Consider the following 24,734-nt stretch of genomic DNA (forward strand, 5'->3'; position numbering starts at 1 on the left):
CTGTACATGAATAACAACATATGTGGGGAGGGCAGGACAGATACTGGAGGAAGAGGGGAAAAAAGTTTTATTTGCATTGTAGGATACATAAAAGCAAAGCTCAAAGTATCAATTCTAATTCAGATAATAGAGTTTATCACTAAATCAAAACCTGCCAGATTTCAAGATAACTAAAAAAAAAAAAAAAAAAATCTATCTTTGTTGACTAATGTACATTTGGCTTTAGGAATTGTATTTTTCTGGAAAGAAATTCTAACAGCTCTGCCTTGTTCACCAACAGATAGCCATGACAGCATGTCAGTTTCAAGACTTTAAAAAGTACTAACCTCAATTAAAAATGCTATAAAAATTATGGAGTCTGAGTTTCCCATCAACTGATCAACATGAAATAGCAACAGATAACACTTACTAAATGTGACTAAGAGAAAATAAATGTTTTGGGCAGACACCTGAGCTAATCTTTTTTATTTGTTTACTACCTCTTTGCCTTTGATTTTTGAAAAATCTCAGGCAGAAGAGAGTGAATATTTCAGATGTTATAAAAGAAGTTGTAATTTTTTCCTTATACTTCTGATAATACAGAGACCAGTTTGTGAAGATAAAAGTGTCATTAAAATTGTGGTAAAGTAACAAAATCATCTTTAAAAGGAATGAAGGAGCTCTGTATAATAACATTGTTACCTCATTTGTTATATCCAGTAAAATTCTCTTACTACTGACAAATCATGGAAGAAGGAATTGATAACAATAAAGCATTTAAATAAGAAAGAGATTCATTTGGTTTTCATGTTTTCATGAAATTCTACCAATATTTATTAATTAGTAGGTTTTAGCAAATCAGAGTAGGTTATTTTGGAAGGAAATATGCAATTTCCATTTTTTTTCTTTTACTGATTGTTGAAATCAGTATTTTATCTATTTCTGTTTAATATTTGTGTCTATTAATAAGTCTTTTGCTGTGTTAGTGTGGTTTTCTTTTTCCCTTCAGCAGGTAATGTAAACAAAGATCTAATCTCATACTACAAGTACCTGGACTTGACAGCCACAGCATTGTATGTGTTGGAGTGCTTCCTGCTTCTAGTCATCAGGAAAGCCTAGATTAATTCAGATATTGGGGGGAAAACGTACAAGTCGCCTTTAAGCTGCTGGACAGCAAGACTCACAACAAAACGTATTAACAATGAATGAATGTTGTATTGAATAATCTTTAGTTAACTGCCTCTGCAATTTTATTTCAAATTGTTCTGTGCCCCAGTGGAGAAAAACAACTGTAATGAACATCACTGGGCTGGCATAACTGCATAACGCACTCCTTTCCCTTCTCACTGGGTAAGCAGTGTGCAGCCAGCAGCTGAGCATCCAAATGAGAGGTTCCTTATGTTATCATTCCAACAACATCCAAAGGGGGAAAAGGACTCTTTTCTGCTGAAATAGGTACAGATTCCTATTTTTCTCCAAAACTAATGAGGATTATCCATATCAATTTTTTATCTCTGCCTTGTATAATTCTAGAGGAAAAAAAAAATCGAAACAAAACACTCCCTGGTTAAAATAGTTTTCCTACCATAGCTGCACGTTGATTTAAACTATTATATCTGTATGGTGAAACCTGTTTGTGGTGAAATTCTTCCATGTTCTTATAAAACATCTAAACTGTTACTTCCGTTAAAGAAATCCTTTCTTACTGTGAATTTGCTCTGTAGGGAATGACCTTGTTAAAGGATTTTGCTGTAGACTTAAAAGAAACCCTAGCTTATGGTCTACCAAAGTTTCTCAATAAAGAAAACATGAATGTCTATTTGTGGACACAAAAAACCTGAAGTGTCAATGACTTTACCTGACATTGAACTGCTACCTCTGAAACACAGAAGGAAAAGGCAGGGGCTCACTTTGCTGGTTGCTGAGTGCACAGACTCATCCATTCGTAGCTGAGACACTAACCTGCCATGTTACATGTCATCTTTTGCAAACCACCTCACTTTTCTGAGCCTCTGTTTCTTTTTCCCTTTTATGCATCTGAAATAACTGTCTGAAAGCTTTTCAGACTTGGATCTTGCTGTGCGTGCTGTGTCTAACTTATTATCAGCAATGTAATTAATACCGAATCAAGTCAGCAGCTCTCTTCTGAAAGTCTAATACCTCACTATGTCTCAGCTTTAACTTGAAATAATCATCTGAGGAATGACAGGTTATCTGCACAATCCTGTTCCACGTGTCAAAAAGTATAAACTAAAACTAATGATTTTTTTTTTCTTTTTTCCTTACACGATGGGATTCTGAAAAGAGATAGCAAAAGAATGCTCTGGCTCTACCAAAAGCTACAGGCTCAACATGAGAATCACTGGGTGAAATTTTTGCAGCCTTTATTATGAAAATGTCCAGAATAGAAAATCGTAATGGTTCCTGCTAACCTATGAATCATTTACCTACACTTGTTATTAATATTAATGCACAGCAGAAGCTTTTGATCCTTCATTGAATTGCAGTGACTAAGAACATTTTCCAGGCAGCTTCCCTAACCTGTGTGCTCAGGAGCTTTTCTCTCTGTGGTGACAATCCCAGAGAGGGCTTGCAGCTGTAAGCATGGTTGTTCTTTTCCATGTGTGAATTCTCCCTTGGGTGCTGCTGTTCTAGGAACACAGCAAGAACTAAAAACTAGTATTTTTTTTTTTAATGCAGTCACTGTTCTGTGCCTTTGACAGAAACAGTCACAAAATACTAGACATATAACTAAAGTAAAAGAACAACCAATCCCTCTAAGATGGGAATAACATAATAAAACCAAAATGGAGCTGAAAAAATCATGGGACTGTGGACACATGATCCTCTATCAGCTAGGAAACTTATCTGACTTAGTGTTGTGCCTGAATTACTTTGTATGTCCTCTTGTCACGGCCATTCCGATTATCAGGCACTAATTCCCAAAGGTAGCCATGGTTAAGGCTTGACCCCATCTCCCTGCTAGACTACACTGCAGCTCCTAGGCTGCATTCAGAGCTAGCTTTAGTACACAAACACACAACTTATCTTCAACAGCATCCTTGAAAACGTGCTCTGTGATGAATCTCTTCACAGCTCCAAATAGAAATCTGAACTATGCCCCTTGCTTAGAGCATTGAAGGATGCACTTATGGAGTCTATGCCATGGAAACTTGTGCAAACTGTTTCATTTTACACCATAATGCTGCTATTGCATCAATAATATTCATCTTGGAGTCCTTTTTTTTAAGATCCTTTAAATTGCCTCTTTTTTAAACAGATGGAATTTCTAAGATTGAATTAGTCAGGGTTCAGTGATTAGACTTCTGTGGTCCATGTGATCCACATTTGATTCAAGTTAAGGACCTTTTCTCAATTTAAAAATCTATTTAATGATAAAAAAGTGGGGGGGGTTGCACTTAAAAATCAATACTAATCATACTGCTTTAAAGAATAGGTCGTAAACAAAGCATCAGTTTTTGAAGACTTTTGTGGTTTTATATCTACAGCAAATGGACTTTTTAGAAATGAGAGTCAATACTTAGTCACATTTTGTCATATGGAGAGGACACACTGGCTAACCCAGGTTAGCAGGCCACTCAGTGCCCTGAGAATGCATTGTTCTGAGAATGCAATTCTTTAAGAGGCCTGTGCTCTTTCTGAATGCTCTCAAGCTATGCTTGCAAACTTTCAAAGTGCATGTCCCCTGAGTGAGACTAGATTTACCTGCCTGTGGTAAAATGGCAGGCACTCATCAATTTCACTTAGCCTTCTCCATGCTTTAGATTCTTTCACCAGACGAAAGATCACCCATCCTTCAACACAGGACTTGATTTTGTTCTCATTACAGTTAGCCAAATCTTTTCCTTTAATGGAAGTGGAATGAGGCACTTAAGGTAAAAGGAGACTGTGACATAGTTATGAATTATGGTTTGTTGAGGGAAAAAGAATTTAAATTAAATGGGCAAGAACACAGGATCCTATATTTATACCAATTTATGTTTCTTCTAACCCTCTAACAAGCTTTGAATTCATGTTTTCCATCTACTCAAAGCAAATAGGTGATGTATGTAAGTTTCAGCACCTCCCTGAAGATCATTTTATACATACATTGAAAAGACAGCTCTCTTCAAAAGTTTGCATTAGCTGCTGGATATATCTTCGCTTTCACTGAGTAAAGTTAGGATCCTTTTACTTTAGGTGGCTGGCAAATTAAAAACAGAATTATTTATGACTACTTCCCTGTTTTCCCCAATGGAACTCAAAACCTTGACGCATGAGAACAATAACACTGTGGGGAGACTAATAAGATTTCTCTGCAACACAAACCTGAGAAGTAGAAACATTTGATATTTGTTCCAAGTATCTTAGCTACAGTTTGTCTATACAAAACAATTTAAACATCTACCTGTGTCATTTAAGAATTGCATTGGGTTCAAAATTTTCTGTCACTGTCTGCTCTAATATTTCTGGTTGATCTATCAATTTACTTTGCAATTATTTCGGTGTTATGTGCATCAGTAATATCACTATATGTTTTATATTACTCACCTGCTTAGAACCTGGAATTTCTCTTGAAGGAATTAACTTAGAATCTTACCTTTATTGGAAAACATGGATTTTGTTTTTCACATGTCATGTGGCACTCCACTCCATTTAGGAAGGTGGTTCTACTTGTGCTCTGGGGTGTGAATGCAATGTCATGGTCTATGTACTGTCCCCATACCATAATAATATCAGAATACAAATTGTCTTCAGTAACAGCCTCATTAGATGCATGAATAATTTTTCTTGTCACTTCACGAACCTGGGAAGAGAATGAATTTACCGTGAGTGCCAAGTAGTACGTACTTCTCACAAAATGACAAAACACTAAAAGGCAAGGAAAACAGTGATCAAAGATACCTAAAAAAAAAAAGAAAAAAAAATATTTTGTGTAGTAGAATAATAGATACTGGTACCACAAACAGATTCAAACTCAACTGAGCCACGAGAATGATTGCAGGACTTGAACATCTCTCCGATTAAGAAAGACTGATAGAACTGGTGCTGTTTAGTCTTGAGAAGAGAAGGTTGAGAGGGGATCTTATCAATGGCTATGAATATCTGAGGGGTGGGTTATAGTCTCTTTTCAGTGGTGCCCTGTGATAGGACACGGAGCAATGGTTACAAGCTAGAACACAGGAGGTTCCATCTCAGCACGAGGAGACACTTTACAGTGAGTGTGCTCTCACTAGAACAGGCTTCCCAGAGAGGTTGTGGAGTCTCCTTTTCTGGAAACTTTCAAAACCTGTCTGGATGCATTCCCATGTGGCCTGCCCTAGGTGATTCTGCTTTGGCAAGGGGGTTGGACTCAACGATTTTTGGAGGTCCCTTCCAACTTCTAGCATTCTGTGATATACTAATAACCAAGCAAAATCATCAGTTTGTGATTATTAGGGTCCTTTTATTCACAGATTCCTCCCTCATGCTGCAAAATATTTCCTCACATACAACAGCTGCCTTTGAAGCTAAGCAACTGAAAGGGTAGCACATAAAAGAGAGTCACAGTGTCTGTAATAAATAGACAGACTATCTAATGAATACATAAAGCAGGTGCACTTAGATTTGGTAAGGACAAGAGGCAACATGGGACATGTTAGGAACATCAGGCTTTATACTGAAATAGTCAAGAGCACAGATACATAGAGCTCACCAGGGACAAATCTCTACACCTTATTTTAATAGCTTGGGTGGCCACAAAGCACAGACCTTTATTCTTGCAGTCACTAAGACTTATCACTGCTAACTCACACAGCTATGCTGTACTCTAATATTGCTTTATAATAATCCTCACACTTAACTCTCACCTTCACATTATTTGCTTGTTGCTGGAGGGTTAAATGTACAACAAAATACAATTATGTAACTAAGAACAAATATCTATGTCATATATTTTATCCTAAGTTGCTTCAAAATAAAGCAGAGAACCTTGCTGGTGGTCAGATATGATCAGATTTGGTGCAGTGATGCAGTTTTGATTTAGTACGTTTATTTCACAAGCATGTTACCCTAATGAATCTAGAAAAAGGCAGCTCCTACCATCTACTGGAAAGGTAACTGTGTAAATGTCAGGTTTCCATCTTTAAGTGCTACTATTGTGCTGCTTAGAGACTATGTTATTTAATGAATAACGTGAGTTGCAGGTGACATTAACACTAAATGCTCTTATTCATCCTTGTTAAACACACGGTGGTTAAAATAACAAGACCTTGAGTCCATTAAAAGTCAACTTTCAAAGCAATGATGACAAACTAGAAATAGCAAATCCAAACAAAATCACTTTAGGCTGCATTGGGGAATTTTTCACCCAGTTCTCTATGCAAATAATTTTTGTTTAAACTCCCCTCCACAGGTCTGCTATTTTTTAATTATATGAGCTGCTGAAACCCATAAATATTGCAATACCTTTTGAGCTCAGTACCTTAGGCTAGCTAAAAAATGAAATTATGGTTGTGATGCTTGCTCAGTTAAGGTAGGAGAAATGGCATACCTGCATACACAGATACCTGTGCTGGCACATCTAGGTGCTTTATATTTATTTAGTTACCATCCAACGTTGTTTTCCCTTATTAAAGGCATCATTATGTAAACAAAGAATCACAAAATCAGTGGAAAGTCTAAGCAGCAAGAAAACTCTGGAGACCACATAGTGTGTCTTTCTGTGAAAGCAGGGATTAGATTATTCAGAGCCCCATCAAATCAGGTGTTGGGTATTTCCCCAGGGATATTCCAGAAGTTGTCTAGGCAGCCTATTCCACCATTTAATTCTCTCAACAAATTTCTTTTCTTGCATCAAGACAAAATTTCCCCTGGAGAAATTTGTGATATCCCTGTTTCAGTCTTTGAGAACTCATTCAGTCAAGAAGTTTCTTCTAGTATCCAACCTAAACCTCCCCTGGTGCAACTTGAGGCCATTTTCTCTCATCCTATAACTCATTTCTAGGGAGAAGAGACCAATACCCACATAGCTCCAACCTCCTTTCAGGGAGGTGTAGAGGATGACAAGGTCCCTCTTCAGCCTCCTTTCCTTCAGACTAAACAACCCCAGTTCACTCAGCTGCTATGGTCTAAAGTAAGCGTTTCAAGTGATCCTGTGGTGTGTTTTCTAACCAAGGGTAGTTGGACTCCATTGTAATGGATGCTGGGATCCCATCCTCGAGGTTGGCTGAGTCCATCTTCATAGGCTGGTGGAAGCCACCTAACCAATGCTGTGTTGGATGCTCCCCATCTAGGATGTTCCCTGGGAAAAGAGAAACAAAACCCAAAAAGCAACAACAGGAGCAAGCAGCAAACCCACCCAAAATCCCGCACTTCTGAATGTATTCCAAATATAAAATATTTTTATATTAATAATGGTTATATTGTCAATATAAAAGAATTTGAATATAATATTTCTCTGAATGACACCTGTCTGGGCACACCTTGAGAACAGCACATGGTGTCAGAGAATCATAGAACAGTAGGGGTTAGAAGGGACCTTTGGAGATCGTTTAGTCCACCTTCCCTCTTAAAGCAGGGTCATCTAGATCACTTTGCGCTGGAATGTGTCCATGCCAATTTTGAATGTCTCCAGAAAATAAACCTCTCTGTGTAGCCTGTTCCAGTGCTCCATCACCCTCAAATAAAGAAGCTTTTCTTTAAGTTCAAGCATTCTAGTTTGTACCCATTGTCCCTTGTCCTATCACTAGGCACCACAGAAAAGAGCCCAGCCCCAACCTATTGACACCCAACTTTTGGATATTTATATGCATTGATAAGATCCCCTCTCAGTCTTTTCTTATTGGCAAAACAGCCCCAGGTCTCTCATCCTCTCCCCATGAGAGAGATGCTTCATTCCCCTAATCATCCTCACAGCCTTCCATTGGACTCTCTCCAGTAGTTCCCTGTGCCCCGCCAGAACTGGGGAGCCTAGAACTGGACATGATGAAAATTTGTCATTCTGCAGCCAGCCTGCTTGGAAGGGGGAAATCTAAGAGCAGTAGTGTGGTAAGCACCAGACCATACCTGATTCGAGGGCCAGGAAGGGATTCCTGGTGATTTTTAGTAATTAGCACAGTCAGTGAGTCTTGGGATTGATCTAATTAATTTTCCTTGTATCATGAACATTTCTTATGCATTTTTCCAAAGAGTACCTTTTAGTTTTGGGTTTGGTTGATTGTTTTTTGTTTTAATTTTTTTTTTTATGTGGTCTGTTAAACATATTTCATACCTATTAAATATATAGAGACGTTAAAGAGAAGAAATAATTTTTTTGCATGTGCCCAGCTGATCGAAATTGTGAAGCCACAATGAAACAGAAATATTTCCAGACGGCTGGTAGAACTAAGCAGTGTTAAAACATACAGTCATATGTCTATTGGGATGCTAAAGAGAGAACAATTATTTTATTAATACTTCATTGATCTCCAGCACACTGAAGAGGCTCAATTTGCCAGGCTATATAACACAGTAATACACTTAATTATCCACAATAATTCACACTTGAAGGTTGAAGTATGCTTTAATAAAGCATTCAAATTAGTTACAGTTGATTTGGCTTTATTGGAACTGCATAAAATAGTGCACATAGTGTAGTGGTATTTCACTCAATTAAAAGTAATTAAATATTAATTTAACTGCTTAACCAGAGATTTTTCTCCTGATTGCTTTTATAGTTTAGCAGATCACTGGAATGCTGCTTTAATAAAACCCTTCTAACATGCCTTTTTGTCATTATATTAAACATGTTAATGTCTTGGAATCTTGCTTGAGTTGAAAGGTTTTATTTCAGGCAGCTGAAATAATGAGATTTTTGTACCATACAGCCTTGTAGAGTAATCAAATTTTATTACAACACTTTCTGTTTATGGGAAGTTGGACTTTTCATTCACTTGTGAAATACTGGAGTTGCATAATTTGAATTTTGTTTTGTCTCACTTGAAAGGAAGCTGGAGTTTTACGATGCAGTTTGCTATCCAGATTTATGTCTTTTGAATGTTGCGTTAATGTCCTGTTGAGTTTTAAGCAGAAAGAACAAATGTCATATGGCAATTTAATAATTGGATTTGGCCACGTTTTACAGTGCCTTGAGCTACCACGGACATAACTTCCAGCAAACTTGGAAAGCTTCTGAATAATAAGTCTGTCACTAAACTGAACACTTAGCTTGTATTGAAGTGAAGCAGCTATCCTAAAGGAAACACCTCAATTCCTTCTTAGCATGAATTCTTCCTTTCTTTCTGCTGATGAGCCATATTCATACCCCCAACTCTGCCAGTAGTAGAGCTTCCGACTAAGCATCAGGTCCTTACCTGATGAAATGGTGGAACAGAAATGCTGCAGATAAATTTCTTCCTGCTGCCTAAATATTAGGCAAACAAAGTATAATCTAGTCATCTAAGCACCTGTCCATCAAGTTAGAGAGACAGACAACTCCTGGGTGACATCCTGTCATCCCACACTATCTCACTGTTAGCTTTGCAGTAGACATATAACTGCCTTGGAAAGTTAAGATTAAGTGAGGTTAATTGCACTCTCAGATTCCACTCCTTTAGCATCTATAATCCCTTCCCCTTTGAATCCCTCTCATTACACTACTACAAAGATCAGTGCTAGTTGGTTGAGATAAAAAAAATGGGAAAAACAAAAGCTATTTAAATATGCCTTGCTTCCTTTATTCTTCATTTAAAATTAATGTTGTAAATATATTTTGCTTAATTTCCACACATAAGCCTGCAGGCAGAAAGAAAAGTAAAATCTGTGAGTATGTTACTAGTCAATGTAGATAATGACACTGCTGGGAATGTCTGAAGTCATGCTGATATTATTCATTAAAAAAAATTCCCATATTTATCCTATTCTGTTGCAACTTTGTTCTAGGAAGTTCACACTAAAACAAAGCCATCCCAGTGCTGTGGAATAAATGCTTCATAATCTATCTGATTTTTCCCAAATATGTGAATTGATTAAGGAAAACACCAGTATGGACATTTCATGCTCTTTTTCAAGTAGATGTACATAGATTTTTTTCTTACAGGTAAACATTTAATTTCACTGTATATTTCACAGGCTAAATCTGTTTTACATTTCACCTATGAAGTACAACCTTTACTGGTTTACACCACAGCTGCACATTCCTACTGGGTACTTTAAATTACCTGGTCCTGGTACATTTTCTACCTGAAATTGTCAATTGTTAATCAAGGAAAAGTATAGATGGGTACTTTGTTTAATGTTTCAAGTCTTTGAAGCTGCTTTACATTGTAGAATACATTGTTAACATCATGGTATAATGGTCTTTTAAAGATGATGTATTCTAGTAGAGCTTGAAATATTTCAAGGAGCTCACGAAGCTTTTAGGCTAAATGAAGATCTGAATTGCTGGTTTCAAAGAATTCAGTTTTGGAGGTTTTACTGCCTTGCATCCTTTAGAGATGTTTAGAGCAAAAAAAGTCTAAAATACCACCAAATATGAGTGATGGGTTTAAACACCGATTTGGTGCAAGCAAAAAAACTCTACAAAGTAGAATATAGTGTCTACAGGCTAACCAGACTCAATGGAACATATTCACCCTGCCCAGCTTTAGAAATCAGACTGAAATGCCTCTAACTGTTCTCATAATACCAGAACCACTAGAAAGAAAAAGATATTTAACCTTACCCACAGCAGAGTAAGGCATTCTCACATCAGCCATGCTCGCAAATTAAGAGCTTCAGCCATGTGTGCAGCTACAAAAATGTGGCCAAAGTGTTCAAGCCCTGATGGAGTTGTCAATGCAAATATTGGACTAGGTGTTCCGATTCCAAGCAACCCTGCAAGTGGCTGGGGCAAATTATGGATATCCACAGAGTTAGGTTTATAACACTGATGCATATCCTGCTCTGGCTGGGGGGTTGGACTTGATGATCTCTTGAGGTCCCTTCCAACCTCTGATATACTGTGATACTGTGATATCAGGTTGTGTTCTTTTAACAAAAATACCTATTAGCCATGTTCCTTGCAAATGGCATGTGGTGTAGCAAAATGGATTAATCTCAGAAAAACACAGATTGATTGAGTAATAAAACTGCAGAACTCTGCTGCCGTTCCTTCACCATGTGGCAGGGTGCCTTATCCTGGACAACACTGATGGCCTTCCTTTTACAGCTCTGTAACCCTTCACTTGTGACGCTAATTCTGCCTTTCAGTTTGTGACCTTAAACCAATATATCTAAAAACTACTGAGTGTCAATATCCTTAACTCTTGTGGTCAAAAGGGTCCTCAGTCTCAGTTTTACACCTCCATTGCTCTGGAGGATTCTGAAAATACAGTTTTGCAGAAAACTATTGCCACATATATTAGGTAACAAGTAGATAAAAGTAGTAAATCATATTAGTTTGGATAGCAAATACACATATCTATCTATCTATCTACCTACCTATCTACAGGTATCTATCTGCATGCATCTATCTATCTATCTACATATCTATCTATCTATCTATCTATCTATCTATCTATCTATCTATCTATCTCTACATATACCTATCTGTCTCACCCAGAATGTTTAGATGTATGCTTTGCTAAATGTTAAGGCTGTGGTAAAATGCAAGAATGAAAATCTACTTGATTTTCTTATTGTTTCTTCTGAAGAATTTGTGCTCTCCTGCTCAGTATCATTTTAACCAATTTAGTCTTCCCTTTAAAGTTCCTTATGAAGATTTTACATAATCTTAGAAGCCTTCATTGGAAGAGGCTGTCTGCAAAAAATAGTGTATTGAAATCTAAATGAAGAGGTTCTTCCCTGGGAGCTTTTGGAAGAACCTCATTTAGAGATACAATAATGCCAAAGTTAGCTGACTGAGGTCATACTAACCTCTCTCCCCCCAGTTTTTCTAGGAAAAAAGAAACATAGCTTCTTGAGTTTAAAGAATAAGAAAGAGGGATTTTTCAGAGCAAATATTTTATCATACATACCTGTTATTGCAGGCACCAGTGATGAGTCGATATTTATTAGCTAAGCAATTGTTTGGACATTTTGGTGGCAACATATAAGGCAGACATCCCGAAATATTAGCAATCCTAGCGAGAAGATCAGCTGATAAAAGATCTGAAAGGAAGAACCCAAACAAGCAATTTGCTGTAGGGCTATACAGCTGCTACAGGAGGAAAGGCATTATTGTCACTACAACTACAGCATCTACTCTTTTCTCCTAGGAAGGAGCACTTAATGGAAAGTGCTGCAGGAAGCAGTCTCAGGGGCTTAGAGGAGATAGAGTGTGAAAGGGAAGAGCTGATTTCGTTATCTTACGAGTAGAGAATCAGAGCAATAGTACAGCCATAGCTGAGAACTGAGGTTGATGTACTCCTCCTTTAACCTGCTCTCTGCTTCCTTCCCTGCATTGCAGTTACATTGTTTGGCTGGTCCCTGTGCTTACAATAAAGGTGTAAACAGTGATATTCAAGGATAAAAATATATACCAAGGAGAATAAATGTGTGACTGGAAAGAAGCAACTGACTATATAATTAACTGTGGAGCAGAAGCAGCTCAGAATTATGTTAGAATTTGGAAGTTAGATGACGTCAGGGAGCTGTATCCCAGTAGACAGCATGTTATCAGTATCTTTGTAATATCATCCCAGACAGGTTTCTCAGTGAGTGTTCTGTTGAGAGGGGACAAAGTGATGCTGTCACAGAAGCTCTAGAGACCTGGCACCCTCTCTCAGCCATGTGTGTATGTAAATACATGAATGGCTGGTTAGAGGTAGAAGTACATGTGAAAGAGGAGCAATATCCCTCTTGAACTCCTTCTTGCCATTCAAAATGGCTGTAACCATCACACGCTGAACAAAATTGGTAGAGGCAACGTCTAACTCTTGCCCTTTTCTTTCCACTGCATACTGTGGGTCACTGAGTCCCGCTAAGTATCTGTCCACCCATCCAACTGAATTAAGCTCATTTAGTCCATTAATCAAGACACAAAAAAGGTCAGAGAACCAAGCACAAAGAGATTCAAGAACCAAATCAGATCTAAAAAGGTTCAGCTAAGCAGCTAGAACCTGTGCAAGAGATGGGTAAGAACAGAGAGAAAACGAACCGTGAGACTGGATATGTAACCTTGTCATGTGTTTAAGTCAGTTTAGTTCTTTAATTTAGGTAAACCAATTCTTTGCAACAACAGATGGACTTTATGGCATCTACTTATTTCCTGTTAAAGTTGTTACAGTTTTGAATATTAAAGAGCTTTGTGCACTTGTTCTACAGTTTAAAAATTTGATTTCATTTGAAACCATACCAGAAGAAAACTAATTGTATCTCTGTGTGTGGTTGTATATCTATAAATATATGCACACACACATAGATATATTTTTAGTTCTGAAAATGCCCCATTAGTTTAGTAAACCAGATGTTTCTGCAAGGAAAAAGAATAATAGAATAACTCTGTACCTTTAAGCTAATTTACAGCATTCTAATGCTTCCACATCTTGAAAAACAATGTCATGTTATAATACTAAGAGAACAAATTGTAATTCTCTAGTTCATGCTGCTTTAAGTGACAGAATTAAATTATGGGGGAAAAAGTCAATGTTTCTGAACTTCTGAGCCTTCCAGACACCAGACATCTGGAAATTAATCTCTAGCAGCAACAAGAATTTTACTTTAGTTAAGACAATTATACGTAATTGAACTCCCAAGACTCTAATTTCTTTCATAAAGAAACAGTTAAGATAGAAACAAAGTGGAAATAAATGTGTAACAGCAATGAATTATAAAATCAGTTTGAGAAATAAGAAAATATTTTCTTAAAAGAAGGATATTGATAAGGCCATTGATGTCCAGAGGAGATGTATTTGAAAATGTCAGTGCCACAGAGTGATAGAAATTGTAGTATTGTATCTGCAGACTCCAAGTCCCAAAAGCACTAAACTGGAGCAGACAGATATTTCACTGTAAACAAGAAGCTTACAACACTACAGACATGAAGCGAATTTTTAGGCAATACAAATATACAGTCGTGGGTTCACAGGATGCCAACAGCATAGTGTTGTTCTCCTCAACTAAAGGAACACAGCCCACTCTCAATCAAAGAAAAAATTAAACCAGTGACTATGTGAGGTGCTCTTCAAGAGCAGAAGAGAGGGCCTCCTGGCCCCAGAACACCAACAAGATATGTACTCCTGCCAAAGATAAAATAAAACGGAAGCTAACCCAGCTTTAATCTAAAAGACACAGTCAAGAAATCAATAGTAGGTTTTGGCAATGTCAAGATACTATATTTACCAGCTGGATGAAATGAACGTTTGTGCTTCTGGCAAACTTTTTGTTTCATCACTTGAATTGACATTTCCATTCTTTCAGCTGCTTGGGAAATTTCTTGACTCTCCTGTTCAGGAGATTTTGAAAAAGCCAGCAGCAGGGCAGGAGTTGTTATTCCCTTTTCTTGGATAGTTCTATAACTGAGAGAAAATACAGAAGGTTTTAAAACCTATGACCTTTTAGAACTCTTTCAGAGCTGTATTTGTGTTAGATATGTTCCAACTTTAAGGTATATTTTGTTGAAGATTATTCTTCAGAGAGGAAGACAATTTTGTGACCCTGTTCTGCAAGGAAAATACTGGAGAGAAAGGGGAAATGCCCTTCCATGGGACACACACAAGATTAAGCTTGTGATATGCTTTTAGGATGAGACAAACTGTTGGGAAGAACAGAACTGGCACTATAAAGTGATTGGGAAGGTCTAATGCAGGAGAGTCACAATACAGGAATCTACACTACAGACACACTACAGACACATGTAATATTTCATATCAAAACCCATTTCAATCACTGCAGGTGGATTTGGGAATTCTCCATCTTTGGAAATATTCAAAGCCAAACAGACAGTGTGCTAACAACCTGGTCTATTCGACCCTGCTCTGAGCACAGTGATGGCCCAGGTGGTATCCAGATCGTGCTCAGCTGCTCTATGATTTACTCCAAGATTTATTTTTCACTCAGCATGGTCCATTTTAACCATGGGACGTTTACAGACAGAGAAGCCTTGAGAAAAATGCATCAGGAAGAACTCCCTTCTTTTTAGCTGGAAGTCCCAAGTCCTAAACTGACTCCTACTGCTTATCACAAACCACCCCAGTCTATTCCGTTACCAGACATTGTCAGAAGTTGCAGACATTCCCAAGGGCTTCTCTGCAGCTTGAATTTATTTGGACATGCAATTCTCATGACAACATTGTACTGTCATATTCACTTAGGTTTGTTTAAAACACGAGATGAGTTTGAAATAGAAACAGCATGTTCGATTTCGGCAAAGCAAACAGTTAAATTTCTAACTGCAGAATTAGAAATATGCTTACACAAAAAAACATTCAGTAAAATGATACAACTCCAAGGGTTTTCCTAGACCCTAGATTTGTCCTTAATCGATTCAAAAGAGCCTTAGCCTGCTCATTTATTCTTTATATAGAAACAAATCCTTTCTTTTCAAGAGCGGAACTCAAGAACTCTTGCAACTATGAAAAAGAGACTCAGGATATAAAAAGGACTATACAGTCAGACTTGGAAGCCCTTCCAGTGCTGTTGGTTAAAACTAGCCTGAGTTTCATCATTTGTACTGGTTGTTATTCTAACAAGATTTGTTGGAGCTAAAGTTTCCCCTTACAATGAGCCACCACTTTCAAAACCTACATTATAACGCACCTGGTGGTAAATTAGCAACATACTCACACTTACCCCTGGGTGAGTGTCACAACCTGAGAGGTGACACATGGCTCTGAGAGCTCTATCCAGACTGCCTAGGTTTCTATTGGCATTGCCATTGTACATTTTAATGATGACGCCATTGTGTTCTACTATAAATATTTATATTTTAATGACAAGTATGAACACCTACTCTTAAAGGCTAACAAGCCCATAATCTAATTGGAGTAGCAGGCAGGTAATAGCAAACAGTCTTTAGAAGAGTCTGTCAAGGGGAGAAAATCATGAACAACAGAACTATGAGGACCATACTAGAACCCACATGACATTAAAACCTGGGAAATAATTTCTCAGAACAGGCTTTTCAGTCTCAAAGACAGCACTGAGCTCATCTATACCACACTTCAATTACTTGTAAGCCAAAATAAAAAGAGTTTTCACAGTATGATGACCTCCTTAACTTCCAGAAGCTCATGCACTACTTTCTTGGGCTTAGCCTCTGTGCTGACCAAAGCTTTACTTCAAGTATACAATATTCTTAGTTACAAAACAGAAAAGCCTTAGTAGCTTTAAACTGACACAAAAATGCAGAAGTGTTTAAGGATTCAGACACATTCCCTCCTCAATACAATGATCAGATTAGATAATAGTTCAGTCCCCTGTACTTTGCAATTGGCTGGGAAATAATGTCTAAGAGGCAGGTGTAGAATGCATTTAAAAGCCTATATTAAAACAGGAAAAAGTCTCTTAATGGTATTTATAATTCTCTCTGCCCCATTTATCTGGGCCACAATGAACTGAAATCTATAAAAGCATACAATAGAAATATAAATTTCACTTCTGATAATGATCATTTGTAAATTGGACGATCAAGTGCTTTATATCAGTCTTTATAGCAGTCTGGTGATTTATGTGGACTGAACAAATGTTCTCAGTTTTATTCCTAATAGAAGTCAAATAATCATCTTTAAGCATGTACCTTTTAGGGTCTTTCATCACTTATCTTGAAGACACTGGGCAAGTATTGGCCAATAACTTGCTACAATATCCTATCAGAAAGTGAAACTTCAGTATCTTTATTTGGTACATGAGACAGCTGAGCCACTGAAAGGTTGAGATCTACTTTTTTCAATTTGTATGCTTCAGGATTGTCACCAAAGGACAAACAATACAAAATGACCTTAGTGTCTATGTCCTGAGTAACCACAGTTTTTTACAGATTCTGTCCATATAAACAATCATCTCTCCTGCAGCTCTGAAAATTGTGACTCATTTTCAAAACACAGAGATAAATTCTTTAGGAAAGCTGAAGCAAAAAGGAGGTGATTGCACCCTGTAAAACTTGGCTGATGCATTTCAAACAGTGGAGAGAAAATAATTTTGTACTGCAAGGAAATGTAGTTAGAACCACATAGAAAAGGGTTAAATTGTTTCAGACACATGGCTAATCATCTGAGGCACTCAGCATTCATGGAAAGGGATCACTCTCAAAGCACAACTCAAGCACAGAGGAGCATTCCCTAAGTTGTTCACTACTGACAGTTCAAGATAAATGTTTTATTTCCTTTTGCTTATCCTTTTATTACATCTGTTTTAGATGAAAGGGGAAATGTGAAATTCACTACAACAGTCCCATTAAAGGCAAGAAGATTTTGACACATGCCACAGGAGTTCCCATTTCACTTTACACTGGAAAAGACTGAATTAAAGTTCAAAAATATGTGATGTCCATGCATTTACAGGTTTCTTGAGCCACATGTTAATGGAATATGCTGTGTTACTTAGATTAGAAAAACATTCCTATTTATTTTTATATTTCTTATTTTCCTCGCATTTCAAGACAGCATCTACTGCAGTGATAATGCACAAGATTATACTGGTTCAGATGGTCATGAACAAAATCTATCATTATGCACTTTCTCAAAGAAACAGACTTGGCTCAATCTTCTCTCTTATGAACGCTTTTTTTGATGAACAGATCTTTCACTATTCTTTAATTATTTTAATTTTTTTACCTTTTCAGTGTATGATGTGCAGCGTAATCCACCAGATTAGAGCCCTTCTTGATAGTCTGCGTGATGCAGTTATCTTCAGTATCTTCTCAACAGGAGAAAAAATATTAAAAGAAAGATTAATATGGTTTTCAGTAATGGATTTATTCAAATACTTAAATTTATGAAATATACAGCTGTGTAATATTAAGGTATATGTAATTTTTCCCCATGAAAATGACGTCCATATTTTAGTGTTCCTGAAACTAACATTGTGGCTTCTGACCTTACTGAAAGATAAGACAGGGGTATTAAATGAATAATTTCCTAATTTATAAGTCTTGAAGAAGCAGATTTTCCTTCTGTTTCTTGTAGTGTAAATCCAGCTATGCACATATTATATAGTACCAAATCTAACAGGTCCAGCTGAAATGTGTTGTGATCTGTGCATGTGATTATGCTCCTTAGGTTTGTGTGAACTGGCCTGAGCCACATGCAGAATTCATGTTCATATTCAGGCATAACTAACAAACTCTAAGGTCTTCTGAGATCTGCCCAGTGCATGAAAGCCTTATTCTCATTCCTTCAGCTGCATTTGATGGAAAGAACCTACTTCAGCTCTGCTATTGTGTAGTTTTATCATGGAACACAGATTATTCCTCTAGCTTTATATTAAAGGACTCAGTTATCTTTAAAATTCAGTGTTTGTAGTCCCATCCATATTTTGTGAGATCACCCATTTTTTCCCTTAGAAAATGAATCATGAATAATAATTGTTAATGTGCAATTGCTCATCACTTACGTACACTGTAATTTTAGGTGACATTTTAACTGTAGTCCATGTTGTGCTATTTCTCTGATCTATTTTTTGAATAAGATGATCAGCTAAAGAGAAAATAATGTGTGATGAGGAATAACCTTTCCTAGGCAAAATTCTCCTTCAGTTGACTAAAGACCTTCTCAGCCTCTGAATATAGTAGCAAATATCTATCTTCTTCCCCTATGTATGACAAAATATGCTCAGCATACTGCTTATCATGTGCTATTGGTTCAGACTGACCTAGAAGAGAAGATGCACCTGATGTATCAAAATTCAGGTGTTTCTCTTCACAGTCTACTGAGGAGTATGATTTTGGTACCAAGGCAGTGTTTTTAAAAGATGCTGTTTTATTGTTCCCATCAGACCAAAAGACACTTACTATAAAGAAGAATCATATAGTGTCCATCTATTCTATTTATTTACTGTCCATATAGAATTCATGTTACATTAACTTAACATCCTGGAGGTGTTTAAAGGTAAACGTGGTGCTGAGGGATATGGTTTACCACCAGACCAGGTAGAGTTAGAAAATGGTTGGACTCAATGTTCTTGAAGGTGTTTTTCAACCAAAATGATTCTGTGTTTCTGTGATTCTACCAATCTCATTTTGGACCACGTCTTTCCAAACTATTGACATGGAAGCACCAAGTAGAGGATTCACTATGGAAAATAAATCTGATTTCCTGTTTCACTGTGATGATCTCAAAAAACATTTTCCATCTGAAGTAATGGCTTCAAGATTGGTTTGGGTTGTTTATTTTATTTTGTATATAATTTTATTTTATTTGTGATTCTACGCTAACTTCAAGTGAAAACTTTCCTAAGGGCTTTCTTTCCTGAATCAGATCTACAGATACGTAATTAGGAAAATGTAATGATTGAAATCCTATTTATCCACCATCTCTGCCCTACTTCAATGCAAAATCAGTCTCTGCAGAACTTTTACAATTCAATCTAATATCTGTTGTGTTTCTCACATACTAGATATAACTGATTTAGATTTAATAGATGCAAATAAAATAATTCTGATGTTTAAAATGGCAAGCTTACATCTACACTAGTGCAATCTGAGGTGCTCTAAAATCTCCCTGCTATGCTCAGAGAATGGACCCACAGGTGCTTTGCACCCTTCTGGTCCAGCAGCAGGGTGCCAGGTGGGACATCCTATGACAACTGACTCTAGCCTAGGATGACTAAATGTAGTGATTGGCGATATGGCCAAGAAACCCTGCAATCATGTGTGTGAACATGTCACCTAACATGTGAATGTCACTAAGAAAGTAAGATCACTCCTAGTCAAAGAATATATAATTGAGATCCATATAATTGAGATCCATTAAACACACAAAGTTTTGCATTGTGAATATATGAAGCTGTACTTTAAAAGAAAACACCCAAGGACTAATTCTCGCATAATTCAGATAGTGTATTTGGCACATAAAAAGAGATTAAGCTAAACCACCATGACTAAACTGCCTGCACTGTCAGTGTATTTTCAGCTTAAAAGCAATCGCTGACAAAAGCAAATAACGTGCATTTTTTTTCCTGTTACTTACCAAATAGGATCTCTTTGCCCATCTGAAGGAAAGGAAAAAAAACAGTTGTGAAGGCTATAGCTGCTGAAATTCCCAAAATAATGAACACTTTCATCTACAAGAAAGAAGAGATAATTGTTGACAAAATACAAACATTCCTCTTCTAATTATAAGCCGTACTAAAACTAATTTCCTGTATATTGTAAATTTTACTTTTAAGTTAGATTTGTAGCTACATTTGACTGTTTTTGAAGTTCACAATATTAATTTTTAGAAAGAACTGTAGTTAATTGTCTCTTTTTTCCCTTTCTATTGACTTTTTTTTTTTTGCACTTTGAGAAAATTCCAGCAGAAGGAGGCAGATCATTCTATTTTATAATATATGTTCTGACAATATTAGCAACACCCAGCCTACATATTAGAAATTCAACAATATTTTACCATCCATTTTGAACAAGATTTGATTGCAAATTAGTCATTGCACATATGATAGTGAAACAGACCAAATCAATGATAACGTAGATCAGACCTCTCTATAATTCTATCCTTGTATAACTGCACTATTAAGGCAGCACAATTAATATGCTCACACAGGAAATGTGAGCTACACTCTCTATTTCAGTGCACTGGTTATTGGATAGTCATAACAGCAGCCCTAATTATATAAACTATCCAAAAGGTAACATTTTTCACATGTGCTATGTTGATTGGAGCCTGAAAAATTTAAAATGGTTTTAGTTCTATATTCCATCAATGTAAGAAAAGTCATAATTAACGAATCAACTCTAAAAATTGAGGGTGTGAAAACACCCTTCCTTTTGCATTTCATGAGTTAACATGATGAATTTCTGGAGAATGGCAAGCAAAAGTTGTTTTATAGTCTGACCTTTTGTCTGTTGAGGAGATTATCTTCCACAGTTCCTTCCTTTATTGATAGCAGTAACCGTTCTGAGGTCTGAAAGTGAAGTACTTTCCAGGGGCTCAGCTTACGCTATCAGCTTTATGCACCACTACTCATTCAAGCTTTACACGAGCAAACGATTTCCAAATCCTTTTGGCCACAATGGGTTCTTACAAAGCAGAAACTGACATTTAATGCTTGACTTGCCTGTCTTTGTCCTGTTAGGAACCAGGACATACCTGTGTAGATAGTTCTGATATCAGAATTGCTTTCCTGAAAATGTGAAGGACAAATGTTCAGAATTTTAAAAATAATAAATTATTGCCATGTTATGCAGTAAATTCTGTGTGTACTTTTCACTAGATTTGTCGATGTATTTGACAAAGAAGGCAAATTTATGTCTTACTTCATGTGTTCTAGTACTGGTGCATTACCAAAGTGACCTTATGCACAAATGATAGCCTCCAGACTGATCACTGACTTCACTGGAGCACATTTTAGTTTTGTTCCCCTGCCTAATGCAAGAGAATTTTTGCTTTAGTTCTGTTCTCTTGGTTGATTAATTTCACAGTTCTAAGCCTGCCTATATTAATTTAGTTATACTTTTCAACTCTATTTTTTCTTCTAAAATTAGTATTTTGACCATAGAAACCAACTGGGTGTTTTTTTCCATTTCCTGTATAGAGAGAGAGATCAAGATTAAAGCTGGAATCAGGATTGAGGATTCCATCATTTAGTCTTCACTAGTCTTGGCATGAAGATCACAAGGTGGAGCCAAAGATCAGTGCTTTGATCTCTGTCATAGCAGATAAGTAAAGTAGGGGGTGGGTAGCCAGAACATCCTGGACTTCGGGACTGTTATATACGGCAGTGAAATAAACCTACAAGAGTGAACTGACTGGAAGTGAAACTCAACATGATGGTGACGATGATGATGACAGCAAACTTCAGTTCAGGAATACCATCTATAATCCTGTTCCCTGCAAGGATGAGTGGAAATGGATGAAAAGTAAATAGAGAGTAAAGGGAAGGAGACATCTACTGGATGTTTATGATTTTTGGCTTGGGGCTTTAAGACTGCAGACAAAAGTCAAACTTGCAATATCTCATTCCAAATTGCAAATCTTTTGGGGTTGTTTTCTTATATAAGAAAACATAAATAATGACATAGCAGGAGGAAATAGCCTCAAGTTGTACCAGGGGAGGTTTAGATTGGATACTAGGAAAAAATTCTTTACTCAAAGAGTGGAATATGTTGCCCAGGGAAGTGTGGAGTCACCATCCTTGGAGGTGCTTAAAAAAATGTTTGGACACAGCACAGCAGGACATAGTTTAGTGGTCATGATGGTGTTGGATTGATGATTAGACTTGATGATCTTAGAGGTCTTTTTCCACCTTAATGATTCTATGATTTCATGATCCTATGCAGAAGACTGGCTTCTATGGCACAGCAATGCACTCAGATAAGTAGATCCTTTCCAAACATCTCATAGAACAAGGAATTTTCACCTATATGCTTCCATATCCCTCACAAGTATCATGGGTTTAATTTCTGAGAGTTGAGGGGCTTTCTTGAAGTGTAAAAACAGGTCTGATTTTGTTGAAGCTTCACAGCTGAAAATCAAAGCTCCCCTATTTAGCTCCAAAGGAGCTTTTCTACATTAAAATTTATTTAAATAAGGACCTCATGCTTTGCTTATTAGTTGTGGTTGAATTACTTGTCTACAGTGGGGTTTAGATGGTTTCATGTAGTAAATTGATCTGTGATGAAAAAATTGAATGGCAGTATCTATTTGTGTTTTCCTGATTTTCAGAGTATAAATGTTTAACTCCTCACTGACATTCAGTTTTAGTTAGAAGGTGTGGGAACCGTTAATCACATGGAAATAAGGAAACCTGCTGCAACAGAACTAAGAGGGCAAAATTTAGTGGTTCAAGAGCAACCTTAATTTTTTTTAATCCAGATTCATATATTGCCTACAAGTCAGCACAGATAATTTGGATGAATATCTTGCTTACTCTATCCTCTTTGTTCTGGATTTTGTGTTAGCTGCGTTATCTTCAGCCATTCAGACACAGAAAGCCTGTCAGACCTTTCTGCCCAGCACTGAAACTGTACAGATGAATGATTGTTTAAACATGGAGCACAAAACAAGTATAAAACAGTACTTATGCTAAGCAGCACTCTCAAGAAAAGAAGCAGCGAACCTTAACAGTTAAACATTTTAATAAGTTTTAAATTACATGACTCATTCAACTTGTTAAATTCCCAGTATTTGAATCTGCACATGGAGAACAGTACTGCCTCTGTGCTCTTAATAGTGAAAGACCTATATAATAAATCTTTATGTTGTCGATAAAAAGATACATTCTGATCAAGGGAATATCCTGAAGCAATAGAATTTCAGATTATGCACATATAGGAATTTCAGCAGACCTACTGTCACATTACAAAAAATTAGCCCATATTTAAAACATTATGCAAATGCAAATGAGATGTGACACAGGGAACACACACATTTCTATAAGCTCAGAACAACTGTCACATTTGAACTGTAACAGCCTGCAGCCCTGCCAGGCTCTCTGAGGCATCACCAGCTCCTACAAACACTGGATTAGAATCAGAGACCTCCAAGATAAACTTCTGCAGCTGCAGAAGCTATTTATGATAGCAGATTACACTGTTTTGTAGTATTTAGTGGCAATCCTGGCCTACAGCATGGTGTGAAGGACACTGATAGTCTAAAACAGAAAAATTAGTCTTTGATCTCTTCTGGCTATTAAAATTCCAAGAACACTCTTTTGCAAGAGAGGCAAAAAGTGGGTATAACTGTACCATACTCTAACAGAAGCAATTTCACTGGAGTTCTATCTTAATATCATGCAAGCAGCAATTAGTCTAATTTTAGGTAGCTCACCAAATATCACCAAATAAAAAAAAAAAACAAAACAAAACAAACAAACAAGCAAAAAAAAAAGGCAAGAAAAGGTGAAAGAAAAGTAGTTTACGAGGAAAGACGAGTTAATTTGGGTTTCATCAATGCCATGACTTCTAGTCACTTAAAACGTTTATTTTCTCTTTCTAAAATTAATTCAATTTTATTAGAAACAATTTTTGCTATTCTCTTTAGTTAGAGAAGACCTTGCAGTGGTCTCTAAAGCCAGCAATCAGATGAAGATGGTGACTAGATAACAATCATTCAACGCCTATTTCAGAACTAAGGGTCAAGTAGGTGGCAGGTTGAAAACAGAAATGACAAAGCAATTATTTAGACAAAAGACACACCATGGAACAGCTTGTGTGAAGAAACAGAGATTTTAAAAAAAAAAAGTTTCACGGAAACATTTTGACAGTTTTGTAGAATAAAAATATATCAAGCTGCATGGAATTTTTCTTGTTCTTTTCTGGGCTTCTCTCAGCAACAGTTGTGGCTTTTTGTCAAATGCAAAATACAAAGTCTTTTAGAACTAATTTCTATGAATTATGTTTAGACTTGAAGCTCAGCTTAAATGATATACATAGCTGTCTTAACTTAGAGGATAAATGTTAAGTGAAAAAGCTATACTTACATATAGTGGAGAAGTAGTTCTATAGTAACTAAATAGTTCAGATATTTCAGTTTTTTTACAAGACTGAATAATAGATTAGGAGACAAGTTACTTAATTTACCTCAGGCTTTGTGATTTAATTATTTTCACATGCTTAACAAATAGCAAAAAAGATCAGGAAATAAATAAACTGCAGTAAGCCGGTAAATAATTAATTTGATGTCTATGGTAACTAAGAGCATCCAGGTAAGCAATAATTACTA

The 24,734-nt window shown here is 36.7% G+C and overlaps 1 protein-coding gene across 1 annotated transcript in view; it reads right to left on the bottom strand.

The window, feature by feature from the left end:
• TPO (thyroid peroxidase) overlaps positions 1-20,136 on the bottom strand; it is a 36,739-nt gene extending 16,603 nt beyond the window's left edge. Inside the window, exons 1-6 of the mRNA XM_054383768.1 lie at positions 20,043-20,136; positions 17,691-17,772; positions 14,260-14,429; positions 11,955-12,087; positions 7,132-7,261; positions 4,580-4,786 (exon numbers count right to left, since the gene is read on the bottom strand). Coding sequence (XP_054239743.1) covers positions 4,580-4,786; positions 7,132-7,261; positions 11,955-12,087; positions 14,260-14,429; positions 17,691-17,772; positions 20,043-20,136 — 816 coding nt within the window. The remainder of the gene's footprint in view (positions 1-4,579; positions 4,787-7,131; positions 7,262-11,954; positions 12,088-14,259; positions 14,430-17,690; positions 17,773-20,042) is intronic.
• Between the last annotated feature and the right edge of the window lie 4,598 nt (positions 20,137-24,734).

The sequence above is a fragment of the Indicator indicator genome, chromosome 9, assembly GCF_027791375.1.
Source record: "Indicator indicator isolate 239-I01 chromosome 9, UM_Iind_1.1, whole genome shotgun sequence".
In the NCBI taxonomy this organism is placed as follows: Eukaryota; Metazoa; Chordata; class Aves; order Piciformes; family Indicatoridae; genus Indicator; species Indicator indicator.